The sequence below is a fragment of the Morone saxatilis genome, unplaced genomic scaffold (genome assembly GCF_004916995.1).
Source record: "Morone saxatilis isolate NCDOM2014 unplaced genomic scaffold, NCSU_SB_2.0 Contig22, whole genome shotgun sequence".
Classification (NCBI taxonomy): Eukaryota; Metazoa; Chordata; class Actinopteri; family Moronidae; genus Morone; species Morone saxatilis.
In genome coordinates this window covers 24684908-24698008 of record NW_023339785.1, presented here as the reverse complement: position 1 = coordinate 24698008, position 13101 = coordinate 24684908, and the positions used below count along the sequence as shown (strand labels likewise).

Below are 13101 nucleotides of genomic sequence, written 5' to 3'. Positions count from 1 at the left end.
TTCTTTTGTCTTCAGGCTGAATGAGTTCACTCTGAAAATGTCACCGGCTGTTTGATTCCACTTCATCACCAGTCCCCTTTTCTCTGCTTGTTTTTGTTCGGCGAACGTCTGTTTGTTTGTTTATTTGTTTGTCTCTTCTGCTTTTACATATTTCATGCAAATCACTGCTAAAGGAGTAAGGATGATCTGTTCAACAACACTCCATTAGTCATTTTGTGATGAAGTTTTACTTATTATTTACTGTATTTTCCAAAAATGCTTTTCGAGAACTAAGTTTGGACAACATATTAAAATGTTCTAACCGACCGCCTTCAGCCCAACAACTGTAGATTACTGATATATTCGCCCAAAAAGAACCAACAACCGGCAATGGACTCAATCACTGATACATTTGTTCAATCGCCCAAGGATGCACTTCAAAATGTTTCTGTCAGCTATGGTTTATGAATGCATGAATGTCATTTGGTGTGAACAATTCTTGAACTTCAGAAAAATGGGTTAGGGTTAGCTCTGATAACAAAACCTGTTATGTAGGTTAGTGTTTTAGTTTGCTGAAACATTTTATGTTGTGAAACCCAACTGTAGCCGCTGAAATTACATAAAAAAAAACTAATGTAAAGTTGAAATGATGAAGATGAAGCTGATTACTCGTAACGCTTTTATAGTAACATCTGATTTATTTTCCTGCTGAACGCCACAGATATTATAGCCTGATTGATGAGTGGAGGCGCCGCCTCCTCGTGATCACTGCGAAAATGTCAACTGCATACATCATCTTTCTGTCATGTTGGGACCACAGTGGCTCCCTCCGTCTGCAGATGTTTCAGAAGCAACAAAATGGGGAAGTGTCTCCCCACAACGATCCATTTTATAAAGATAATTTTATAAGGCTAAGGAAAGATCACCTTCATAGTTAGAATAAACCAGTGTTGTTGGTAAAAGATGGGATGCTGTGTTTGCCCAGACATCCTCCCTAAGGGGTTTTACTGTCTAAGTGAGCATTCACACAGATAACAGTGCTGGGGGGCTGTGTTTGAGCCATCCATCCACCCAGACTATTCTGCTCTTTATACTACTATACTATCACGTGACATCCTCTTTTGCTCCCATCATAATTACAACAGCCACTAGAGGTGACCGCCTGACAGTAAATCTAAGTAGAGGTAAGAACAAGCTGCTTGCAACCTATAAGGCCGTGCCACACTAGCCTCATTTAAAGGTACGTAATACGTAACATTTCAGTGCATTTAATACTAAAAACGACTATATGTTATACATGTTTGTTGAGTTGTGTATATCCTAAACGTCTCCAACGATGTTCAAACCCATCTGTAATTTTATTCAAAGTAACAGCGCGCTTCATTTGTCACCTGTCAATAGCACAACTTCAGAGGAAACAGGGCATACGTCAGGTAGGAAGCTGTCAAACATTAGTGGAGGCTGCGTTAAAGCTGGCCTGAACGCAGCATCAAAAAAGTGAAGCTACTTCTTTCTTTCTGAGAGATCGACAGATTCCCCACACGGCCCCAAGAGGTCACTGATCAAGCACATGTTAACATGTCATTTTAAGCATTTGAAAGAGAGAAAATAATACATTCACTGCTGATTTTTGCTAATGTTGATGTAACATGGAGGCAGTTTGCCCTTTAGGATGTGATGTGTGTGTGAAATATACCGCAATCCTTTAAAAGACAAACAACCAGCTCTGTTAATCAGGTTATGTTTACACCAATCTGAGCTTTAATTTAACTGTGATAACCTGATTAAGCTGTTAAAATGACACTTGCAAGTTGCTGTAATATAAGTATAATCCAACAAACAATAAACAGTGAGCATGGAGCAGGATCAGGTAAAAGAGAAAACAGGTAGAGATTAGAAATAATAAAGCTCAGCTTGTGTAAATGAATCCCTCGGTTGTTTTTCAGGGCCTCCTCAGATGGTTTGTTTAATGGTTGACAGGCTGAACAGCGGCTGAGCGTCGGAACTCGGCGCCGTATCGATTTCGTTGTTTGTCATCTGAACAGATGGCTGAGTGAGCGTGCTGTACTGTAGCAGCTAATTGCTCCATTAATTACATAATATCCAACACACTGCTTCCAGTGAGTTTCAGCTACAAACACAAAACCTCTGTATGTCTGCCTCACTTTCTCTCTCTCTCTCTCTCTCTCTCTCTGTCTACGTGATCCAACACAATCAGCATCACCGAAACACCAGAAACTCCCATCAAATCTGCTTCATTTTGGTTATTGAGTTGTAAAAGCATAATTTTCTAAAAACAAGTAGAAAGAAAAATCACAGTTTTAACCTGGGCAGCATGCAGGGGAATGACTTAATATCATTTCTTGTCTTTTCTCTGGTGTTTTGAATAAATTGGGCTTGAAACTTTGGACTGGTGGTTTTTAGGGAGGATCTGAAAAGTTTGCCACACTGAACCAACACACTGAACAAGGGTACTTGGACTTTTTTTGTTATATTCTGTCTTAGTTTAAAGTATTGTCTGCATCATGTGTCCATCCCGGGTGAGAAATCTAGTGCCTGGGTATTCAAAAGAGGGTCCATGACCCCTAAGGGAGTCCTCAGACCTTATTTTCCAAAAATTATGTGTGAAAATACACATTAACATAAATTCAAACATATTAGCAAAAACAAATTATTATAGTTCATTAATAATTGTTATTATTTTATTGGCTTATTATTGTATGTACAATACTAAGATATGTATATCAAAACAAAGTTACAAAGTGCTGCATGTGATACAAATACAGAAAATACATGCAAAACATACACATATTCATATATATTTGAAGCTGTTTACAGACTCAGCTGATCTAGCAGAGGTGGGGGCAGTTCAGAGAGATGGGGCCCTTACGGCAAAAACACTGCCCTTTGATTTGCGGAGGGTTCAGGGTACGGATAAGAGACCTTGATCTGATGATCTGAGTGGCCTAGAGGTGGAATACAGATGTAAGAAATGTATGCAGGGGCAAGGCCATGGAGGGCCGAGCGGACGCGAAGAAGAGAGAACAAGGTTGAGACTCTAGAGAGAGAGGCTCAAACAACAGAGGAGGGAAAAGAGGTTGGTGGTGTGAAACAAAGCGGAGGAAGAGTGACAGAAACAGATAGAGGGAGAGAGGAATACAACCAAGAGCGTGAAAAAACAGGAACAGATCCATTTACATGAGTAGAAACCTGCAGACTTTACACAAAGTGACAATCGATAATCAAACCTGCAGCTGAATACTTCGATGGGATGGATTTATGTCATCGTCATTCACCGAGTCCAGGATTACTGATGGCACGCTTTGGCACCCGTTAACAACCACGTTACGGAGATGCTGGTGGTTGGCTAAGATTTTATGTCCTGTGACATGACCTCGTCATGCTGCTGGTTTCCAGTCTCAGTTGTCTGACATTCGAGACATTTCCAGTTCAGTCTTACAACTATATTCTCAATCGGTATAGAAATGCCAAATATCCTGAAAAGATGTTAAAGAAGCTAATGTAAAGGCCCAGTGTATGACATTCAGGAGGATCTATTGGCAAAAAAGGGAATATAATATTCCTAGGAATCATTTCGTTACCTTAGAATGAGACGTTTTTATCTACAATCGTCACCAGGAGGAGAGGAGAAGGCCGATGTTGCAGCCCTTAACCGGCAACCAAACAGGTCATCAAATACAGACGGCAGCAGTGTTCAGTTAGTTGCAATCTGAAACTTCCCTGCTAGATGCCACTAAACCCTACACACTGATCCTTTGAGGGAACCTCCAGTGTTTTTCTGGCAAGGACAGTCCTGCAGGAACAGCGTTGTTGTGAGGAAGTGAACTGCTGTTATTTGCAGTTTGAAATGTTACATCGAACCTGTTTCTTATTAAATCAGCACTTACTTCAGTCTGTGACCTTTTAAGCTCAGAGTCAGAGCAGAAAAAGAAATCAGTCCTTTAAATCAACCTATTAAATCTAATACTGTATATAGTTCGAGGAGGCTTGCATCTCCTGTCTCTACTGTGGCACCTAAACGCAGCATGAAACAAAAGAGTAGAGTGAAATATATTCATGGCTTCACAAAGCATTTTTAACATCCAGTTTTAACCTTAAAAATAGCATTATAAAGTCTTTATCAACATTACATAATGGTAGCTGAAAACATACACATATATTATTAATAGTACCAGGGTTATTTTCTTAACCAATGTCTTTTTTATTTGTCTGAAGAAACACATGAAAAGACACACAAACGCAAGCATCCAACACCCCTGCATACCCCCAAGACAGCTCCCACCTCCACACGTCCACAGCGAAAACAGATGTATTACCGAACCAACAGAACGCCAAAAGGCACAACAAAAAGTGAGAGAAATAAACAAATGACCCGACAAACAAGCAGGCAGAGAGAAAAAAAGGATCTCCACAAATGAGCATGTCATATAATCAACTATTTCATTTAGTTCGTAGCAATTACTCATTTCGACCAAGTACTGAACAGACCCAAAGCAGAAATAGAATGGCATGTGAAGAAATGGTGTAATGTTTAATCTGTCATAATGTCTAACCTGCAGGAAGTCAGTTCTATAATAAACCACATTAAGTTTTATTAAAATATAAAATATGCAAGTTAAAATTAGCTTCCTCAGTGTAACATAATTTCACAGGCGCTCCTTTAACATCCCAGGCGGGTCGGCGACTTTTAAAGAAGAAAAATTAAACAGAGCCATGTATCCCTGCTCTGCCTTCCAGTCTGTGCTGAGGGAATCATTTATCATCGCGAAGTCACATGAATAAATAATGTCGCCGGGCGGTGAAGTCGCTGCCTGGCAGGGTCTGAGAGCGGGGCCCGGCCGGCGTTAGCTGGTCATCATTAATTCATTCACCAACGTCTCCAAAAGGTCTTTTCTGTCTTTGGTTGACTTTTTTGGAACATGAAGGTTATGTGTGGATATTTTCTGCAGTGTTTTATGTTTGTTGTTCTCTCTGTATCTATGTTCTTTGACTCATTCTGTTTTACACCGTTCAATTGCAACAACAAAGCAAATTGTCACATGACTGAGAGGAAGCTTGTTGATTGGTACTTAGAGATTTTGCTGGAAGGTTTGAATTTAAAAATAGTTTGGATTGAGGATGAGGAGCTGACTCGCCATCACACATCAGGTTTCTATGTTGTATTGTCGAGGACTTTTGACTTTATTATAGATGAAGCAAATTTACGCTGAAGTGAAGTCACCAACATCTTAAGTTGACTTTCGTGACATTCTGGTACTGATGACAGTATTTAAAGCCACTTTACCATAGCCTAGATATTTACCGACATTGGTAGCATATCAAACCAGAAATAAAATAAAAATAAATAGATCCGACCCGGGATTCATTACCAAGTTGTCAGATAATTTAACAATTTGCTAATCACATTCCAATCTCCACAAAGTAGCTCTAAACCATGTTCAGTTCAGTTCAAAGACTCTCTCTCAAGGTAGTTTGTTCACTTTTTCATCATTTTTCAAACGCCTTCATTTGAAATTAACTCGCCGTTGGTTCGTTATCAGATTGTAGTTGTTTCTGTAGCTTTGGCTGTCTTTTAATAAGCTTTTAATGAGGAGGTATCGTACTATGAAACTGAAACATTTCTCTCAGTCACCAGGGAGGACTAAACGCTCCTGATTCAGTCAGTGACTGTGATGATTCAGTACAGTCTGTTCAGTTTAAAGATTCATTTTTAAATATTTGTTCGTACGTGTACTTACAGTGAATGGCAATTACAGCAAAATGGTAAAAACACGTCCGCCAACGTTTTTGCTTCTTGGCTCTAGTTTGAGTTTGAGGCTCTCTATACTTAATGTTTCTGGTTGTTATCACATAAGAAAATATAAATACATAAATACATATAGCGTTATGATGATAAAACGCATGATATTATTATATTATATTATATATAATATTTTCACGTGGTCTCGTCCTTGGAAATATCTGATGCAAGATGCCCAATAGATCAGATGTTGGGATTTCTGAACAGCAAACCGAACAGCTTTCATGACGTGAAGACATGTTGGATCTCACTGTGTCATCGCTGTCAGATAGAAACAAGTGAACCAGATGAATCATCATAATATTGTATCACAATATTGGTTTCCTAAAAAGTAAAACTGACTAAACAACACAAAACAAGAAGAATTAAACATTTAAATAGTTTCAAATAAATTAAAATCATATTAAATGTTAAAAGTATGTTATTTTTTATCAGTATAAAAATGGCCTTTATGGTCGGATGTTGAATTTTTTGTAGCACTCGTCTCATGAACCACCAGTAGACAAAGCAGACTTTGAGTATCTGGTGGAGCGTGCTAAACCTGTGGAAAGCAGCTCCTGTCAGGGATCCATTCGTCCAGTCCTGTATTGATTTTCCCTTCAGGGCTCCATTCCGAGTGTCCGCAAAGCTCAGCTCATCAACATTAGGGGTGAAAGGCTAGCTAGCGGCGTGTGTGGTGTTGTGTGTGTGTGTGTGTGTGTGTGTGTGTCGTGTGTGGCCTTCAAATGATTTTGTTTTTTAAACATGCCCTTTGACAACGGTAAAAGGGGACAGGCGCATTTCCTGTGATTTATGTCGTGCGAATGTTTCCAAAGAAAAGCCTCTCTACCTGAAGAGCTCATTTCAGATGTTTAGTTTTTGTTTTGTGAAGGCTTTCATTCTGATCTCTGTAGGGGGTGGCAGGGACCAAAACCTGGACAGCGTTTCTTTCGGTTGAACTTGTAAATCTTCTCAGTTTCGGGTCTGACACATGGATTGCAGAACACAGCTAGCATGGTTTTTTCAAAACAGCGTGATTGAACTTTGCATACATTCACCTATGCAGCAGAGATGCGGATGTGGATGTTGCAACCACTACGACTGTTAATGCAGGAATGAAAAGAACACTTTGCGGGGTTGGATTTGTTCAATAAAGGCACTGGTATGTGGAATTGTTTATCTTCAGTTTCCGTTTTTTGTCTTTTATGCTAAGCTAAGCTAACTGGATGGACGATATGACGTTCTCTGTCTAACTTCGGCAAGAAAGAAAAAGCATTATTTCCAAGAATGTTAAACTACTGCTTTAACAGATTCAGTCACTTTTGGGATTTAGAAATCCTTGCGGGAAGATTACAAACTCCCTCGTCTCCACCCTTGCGTCCAAGGCAAGAAACCGAAGGAGAAATCGGTTGTGTAGTCCAAAACTCACAGCCAGTGTTTTTAATAATCCCTAGTGTGTGTGTATCAAAGCCTGATGGTATTTCTTCCTCGTTCGATAGAGCTCTGTGTTGTCCAAAAAACTGAAACCACATCAGAGCCACCATGTTGCACTGAATGTTCCTTTCAGTACTATTGAACACACACACAACACCACACTGTAGTTTATTTTAACTCATCTCACTACACCTTCTTACTCCTAGGCAAATGTGGATTAAATTGCCATTGAACATATCCCGTGAAACAGTATCGCCTCCTGTTTTTCGAGCGAGCATTTGCTAAAAAATACCAGTTACCAGTTACGTTGTTTGGTTTTAAGCTTTTTTTATGGGTTCTTTCAATAAAATAACAATATGAATATGTCAGGCATGCACTATACAGCTGAAAATGAAAATGAAATGCAAAAACTGAGTAATGAGTTTTGTATGACAGATATGTTTCAATTCCATCACCAGGCATAGGTCAGTTGTGTGTGTTTCCATGCTTGGTTGTTAACCTGTAATGGACCTGTATCTTGAACTGAAAACTGCAATAATTAAAGCTTTTCCCCCCTTTTTTCTTTTCTTTCTTTTCTCCCCTCTACAGTTCCTTCGCTGTTCGCCCAACAGTTACGTTGATCAGATCATGTTTCGCCCTCCGAGCCGCTCCCTTCCCGTCTCCGGGCGTGAAACTCGGAACAACTTCCAATAACTGGTAGGATCAGCGGTAGTCCTGCCCGGCCTGATTACATTTATCCCACGTCACCGCACGCTGACAGCGGCTTGGATTATGAAATTAAAAAAAGAAGGCGAAAGAAGAAGAAGAAAGGTGGGTGGAGGATGGAAGGAAAATGTTGGGGCCTGAGGATGGGATGGGAATGAGGGGAGGGCGGGAGGGGGGAATGCCTTTGGGTGCTGTCGTCAGTGATTGTATGGTATATTTGGCCCTGTGTGAAAGGAAGGGTTATGTAAGGTTTTAAACTCCACTCCACTATCAACACAATAGAGAAGTTCAGTATGCTGTATGGAGAGCTGCTTCAGCTTCCAGTCCATCGCCAAACGCCCACTGATTCTCGCCCTCTTACATAACGAGCCGCCGTTCAGGCCTCTGGTTTCTGATGAGGATGTAAATGGAGGCAGGCAGAGTGGCGCTCCTCCATTTCACACGATAACGCTGTGATGAATTGTTCCAGTCTTTCTCAGATGACGGGTTTTCTAAGATTGTGTCAACCTGGTTCTGTCGTATTAGAGAGGTTTCAGTGTGCAGGTAGAGGGTGAGGGGAAGGAGTACCGGTGGAGACTGCGTTGCACCAATTTAAATAAGTCACATATTTCTTTAAGTTGAAGTTAAACCATGCCCGTAGCTGCTAGTAGTTCCTCAAGGATGCTGATCGGTTTAAACACTGTGGTTTGACATCAAGCCATAGCTTGAAACGTGGTGAGATGGATTCTCCAGTTTAATTTGTCAATGATAAAAACACGACTCAATACAATCAATCGATTCTTAAGTTAGAGTTGGCAGGAATATTTGACATCTAATCGATTAATAGACTAATCGTTGCAGCTCTATGTACCTGGGCGTGTAAAGTACGCTGTGTATTGACTGTACATGTCTGCACCAGAGAAAAAGGGACGGGTTAGGTCATAAAGAGATGAGGATGAGGGATATGGTGTGTGTGTTTAGTGCGTGTGTTGCTGGAAATGGAGACTAAGAGGGAAAGAAACCAGTAATAAAAAGAGAGAGGAAGAAGGCAAACAAGTGAAATAATGATGAGTGACAGAGAGATAACACAGACAGACAAAAACAGAAACCAGTGATAAAGAGAGAGAGTCTAATGAGGCAGAAAGATAGAAAGCGGGGTTAGAAAAAGGTTGAAAAGATGGTGGTAAAGGGGGCAGAAACACGCAATATCTTCTTTATTTTCTACTATTAAAACCACATTTTAAAAAGGAACACATCCACAGATCTCAATCCAACTGGAAACAAAACCGGGACTCACTGATCGCAGATAATTTATTTTCACGGATTATGACTTCAATGTCAAGGTTCGGAACTGAATGCCCTCAATACACAAGTGTGTGTGTGTGTGTCCTTCTCTTCCAGATGTCCTTGTCTGACAGCAGCATCTTTCCTTTTATTCCATTAGCGAGTTCTTGAGTCTGTTTCTGTATCGATAAGAGAAATGTTCTGCTGCCAGACCACAAACACCAGAGGCCACACACAAACACACACACACACACACACACGCACACCGTATAATATATATTGCCTGCCTACTGTATTGTCATCTATTGATGTAAGACAAAACACAATCAAAACTCCAAATGAAGCCACAGTCGCTAAATAAATAAAATAAATAACAAATACATTAATGTAAGATAATGTTAAATACAAGCACGTTTCTAAATGTGATATAAGAAAAACTATAAGTTGGTTTATAGATTTCATCCAGCTGACTCCTCTTTTCTTACTATACTTCTTCTGTTATACAAAGGTTATAAAAACCCTCTGTTTTGTCCTCTTTCAGCTGCATGAAGTGTTAAAAGGAAGAACACGGCATACAGTGTAGTATAAAATGAGTATAACAGCTGGACCGTGAATGATTGTGGACTCTGACCGAGTGGCGGGGGGCAATGATGTTTACAAGGGACAGTATATCAAATATAGGCCTTTATATATATATATATATTTAGTGTACATTAATACACATTCAAACTGCAAGCGACAGAACAGATGAGGAATGTGAATCTGTAAACTTTTAAACAGCCATTTAATTATTTAATTTTTGTTATAGTTTTTTTTTTTCAAATTTTTTAGGAACTGTTTGACCAAAATATAAATTTACATTGCTGTCATAGTCACCAACCACCACTGATTAGATGCTTTTATTGGACTTTATTTATTTGTTTATAAAGTATAAAATAAAGTTATTTCTTTTCATTAAAATGAGGATTTACCTTGCAACGTATTTATTTACTGTGATGCACTCATTAATTCGATGATGGCCTGATCACAAGTCTTTAGGATGGTGACATGTTATATTATATTAGTTTAGTAATGATTTAATCTCTCAAATAATTCATCATTAATCCATTCTTTCAGTTCTATAAAATCACATATTTGAATATACACCTATTGTTTTGTATGCATACACACCTCTCCTCACACAAGCTGAAGGGTGTGACATTTGTTTTCCTCATATTGCGTACCATCGTACATTTGTGTTCCTGTTAATGAAATACGGTGTGTGTGTGTGTGTGTGTGTGTGTGTGTGTGTCCTCATTGTGCGTGTGTGTATGGAAATGAGGTGCTTCACCCCCTGAAGCGCTCGGTCACAGTTACAAATGGATTGTCGTCCCGCTCGGCCCCGTCTCCCCTGTTGCCTCCCAGAATAAGCTGTGCAGCTCAATCTGCCGTCCCATCCCATCTCATCCCAGCTCTATTCAGCTCCGGCAAATATTGGTGTAGCGAAATGACACCGGGCGCTCGGCGAGCAGAGCAGGAGGGATCTGCTTCAAAATGGAAATGGTGTTCTGGTTCGCCAGGTGCAATAAATGTGGAGGATTTCATCTTGGTCGACACTGGTGCAGAAGAACAGTTTATCAAATAGATACAGGGGCAAGAGTGAGAGTATGCAGGGACACAATAGCAACAGGGCATCTTATTCCGCATAAGCCAATGAGCAGCCAGGCTCAGTTGCAGCTCCAGTTCCCCTAATGGCCAACTATATTCACAACTGTGTGTCACTGCTTAATATATTTGACACCATGGCTACAGACACACATGCAGGTTGAGTGAGCGTGTGCCTGAATCCACTCTCCAGTTGCATACAATGGGTTTTTAAATGACTGTTCATTTCCCAACAGCTGCTGGCAGACTGTATATATCCAACACGTCCTCATACCTAAACGACTGAATGAGTTGGTTGCCAATGACTCGCAGAATGAAACATATGGTCGTTCCCAAAACTACATACATGGCCATCGGAAAGCACCAGAAACCAGAGTTTGTATTAGCAGCTATGGAGGAAATACAGGAAGTGACTGAGTCACAGTTCCATTGATTTTAACTAGAAAATAAATATTTCCTTTACCTAGGTGTGTATTTTTATACACAGGAGCATGTGCAGACATAAGTTGATTTTCAACCTGGGTGCACGTTGGAGGTGTGTCATATATGAGTTTGATGGATGTAAACAGAAAACAACCCCGTCTTTTAATTTCCCATGAAATATTTATGACCAGTCAGCAATAGAAGATGACTGATCCATTGGTATTGAGTTGAGATAAGTGACTTGGAGCAAATGGCCTCAGTATTGATTTGTGTGCTTCCCAGAATGGGATTCCTGTCACACAGGTTTGGAAAGTGTTAAGAAGATCCAATTATCTGTTGTAACATTAGCGTGATCTGCTGTTTCACGCTGTCCAATACTTGGCAGATTGTAGATCCATCTATGTATTTAGTGTCTTTATCAATGTACTGGAAATGAAAGCTTTTCAATTAATATGTCTTAATATGTATTTAATGTCAAGGGTCATTTCTCATTTCTTCTCTCTCAGGTCCAGACGAGAGTCACTGAAGACTGAAAGGGAAAGTGAGAAGGATCAAGACACCCAGAGATCCCAGGCTTGGTGGCTACATGCTCAGCTCTCTTTGCTTTTGAGAACAACTATAACGAATCAGCAGTAATCATGGATTTTGTAATGAAACAAGCTTTAGGCGGTAAGTAGTCAACTGTTCATATTACCCTTAACCTGTTTGTCAATTTACTATGTCACCAAGATGTGGGAACAAAAGTCAGTTGAAGAAGCTTTGGCCCAGTAAGCCCGTGTTCTCCCGTTGGTTCCATTGAAAATGACATCACAAAAACTGGCTTGCAAATATAAAACATATTGTCACTCAAGCCAGGGAGATCAACTACCATAAAACAGCTTAACTGTTGGATAATTTGCCATCAAATTCGTCACAGAATGAATCTGAATGACTTTGATGATCCCTGACTTGTCCTCAAGCACCACTATGAGGTTCATATTTGTGATTTTGAGTAAAGTGGCTCAACAGATTTTTCATCTAGTGCCATCATCAGGTTAAAATAAACATTTGTGCAATGCTTTGGTTTATGCTAGGTACTAAAAACTAATTTGCAAAGGCATGCTAACATGTACAAACACACACACAGGACTTTCCTCCAGGAGACACTGTTCATGTTCCAAGTGAAGTCAAACCTAGACCTCACCAAGTAGTTTCTGTGGTTAAAGCTAACCAAGTGTGACCGTTTCATTTTAACAATGCAAGCTTTATTTTGAATGTCTAACTAGACGTAGCATATTTAGCTTAGACTAACCAAGCGGCAGTATTTGATTTTATATGTGAAAGGTGTAAATATTCACATGACCGCACCTCAAAAATGTAACCTCCTTAGAGTAGGTTTGCTAGTTAGCAGAAAATCTCAAAAACCTGATTTGAGATTAAAATGAAATTGGGTGGAAAGTTAGCGATTTCTTAATGTCAGATCTCATGATCTACTGCACTGACTTAGAGGCCCTTACTTTAAGTATTTCTCTATAATATTAACTGTAACATTAAATATGCATGACAAAATAAGCAACAGTCAAAGTTCAGGTGTCCATGGAGGACCCTATCACTCGTAGAAGCAGCTGTTTGAAACAACTGGTTTTCAGGGCCAGTAGGTGTATTTTTTTACTATAAGAATTTAAATGCATAATTAACAAATTTTGAATTTATGTGGCCTTCGAAATGGGCAAAAATGTCAACATTTATTTCTAAAACTAGTTATTATTTTTTTAATTATTTTTTTAATTTTTTTTAAAAGACAGACAAGGTGACATGAGGGACACATACATCACACCACGTGGACTACAAGTACAGACAGTGGACATACGGTA

At 39.6% G+C, this 13101-nt stretch overlaps 1 protein-coding gene across 1 annotated transcript in view; it reads left to right on the top strand.

The window, feature by feature from the left end:
* LOC118334117 (complexin-2) overlaps nt 1-13101 on the top strand; it is a 47987-nt gene that overhangs the window by 19870 nt on the left and 15016 nt on the right. The window contains exon 2 of the mRNA XM_035669946.1: nt 11755-11917. Coding sequence (XP_035525839.1) covers nt 11887-11917 — 31 coding nt within the window. The 5' untranslated portion in view covers nt 11755-11886. The remainder of the gene's footprint in view (nt 1-11754; nt 11918-13101) is intronic.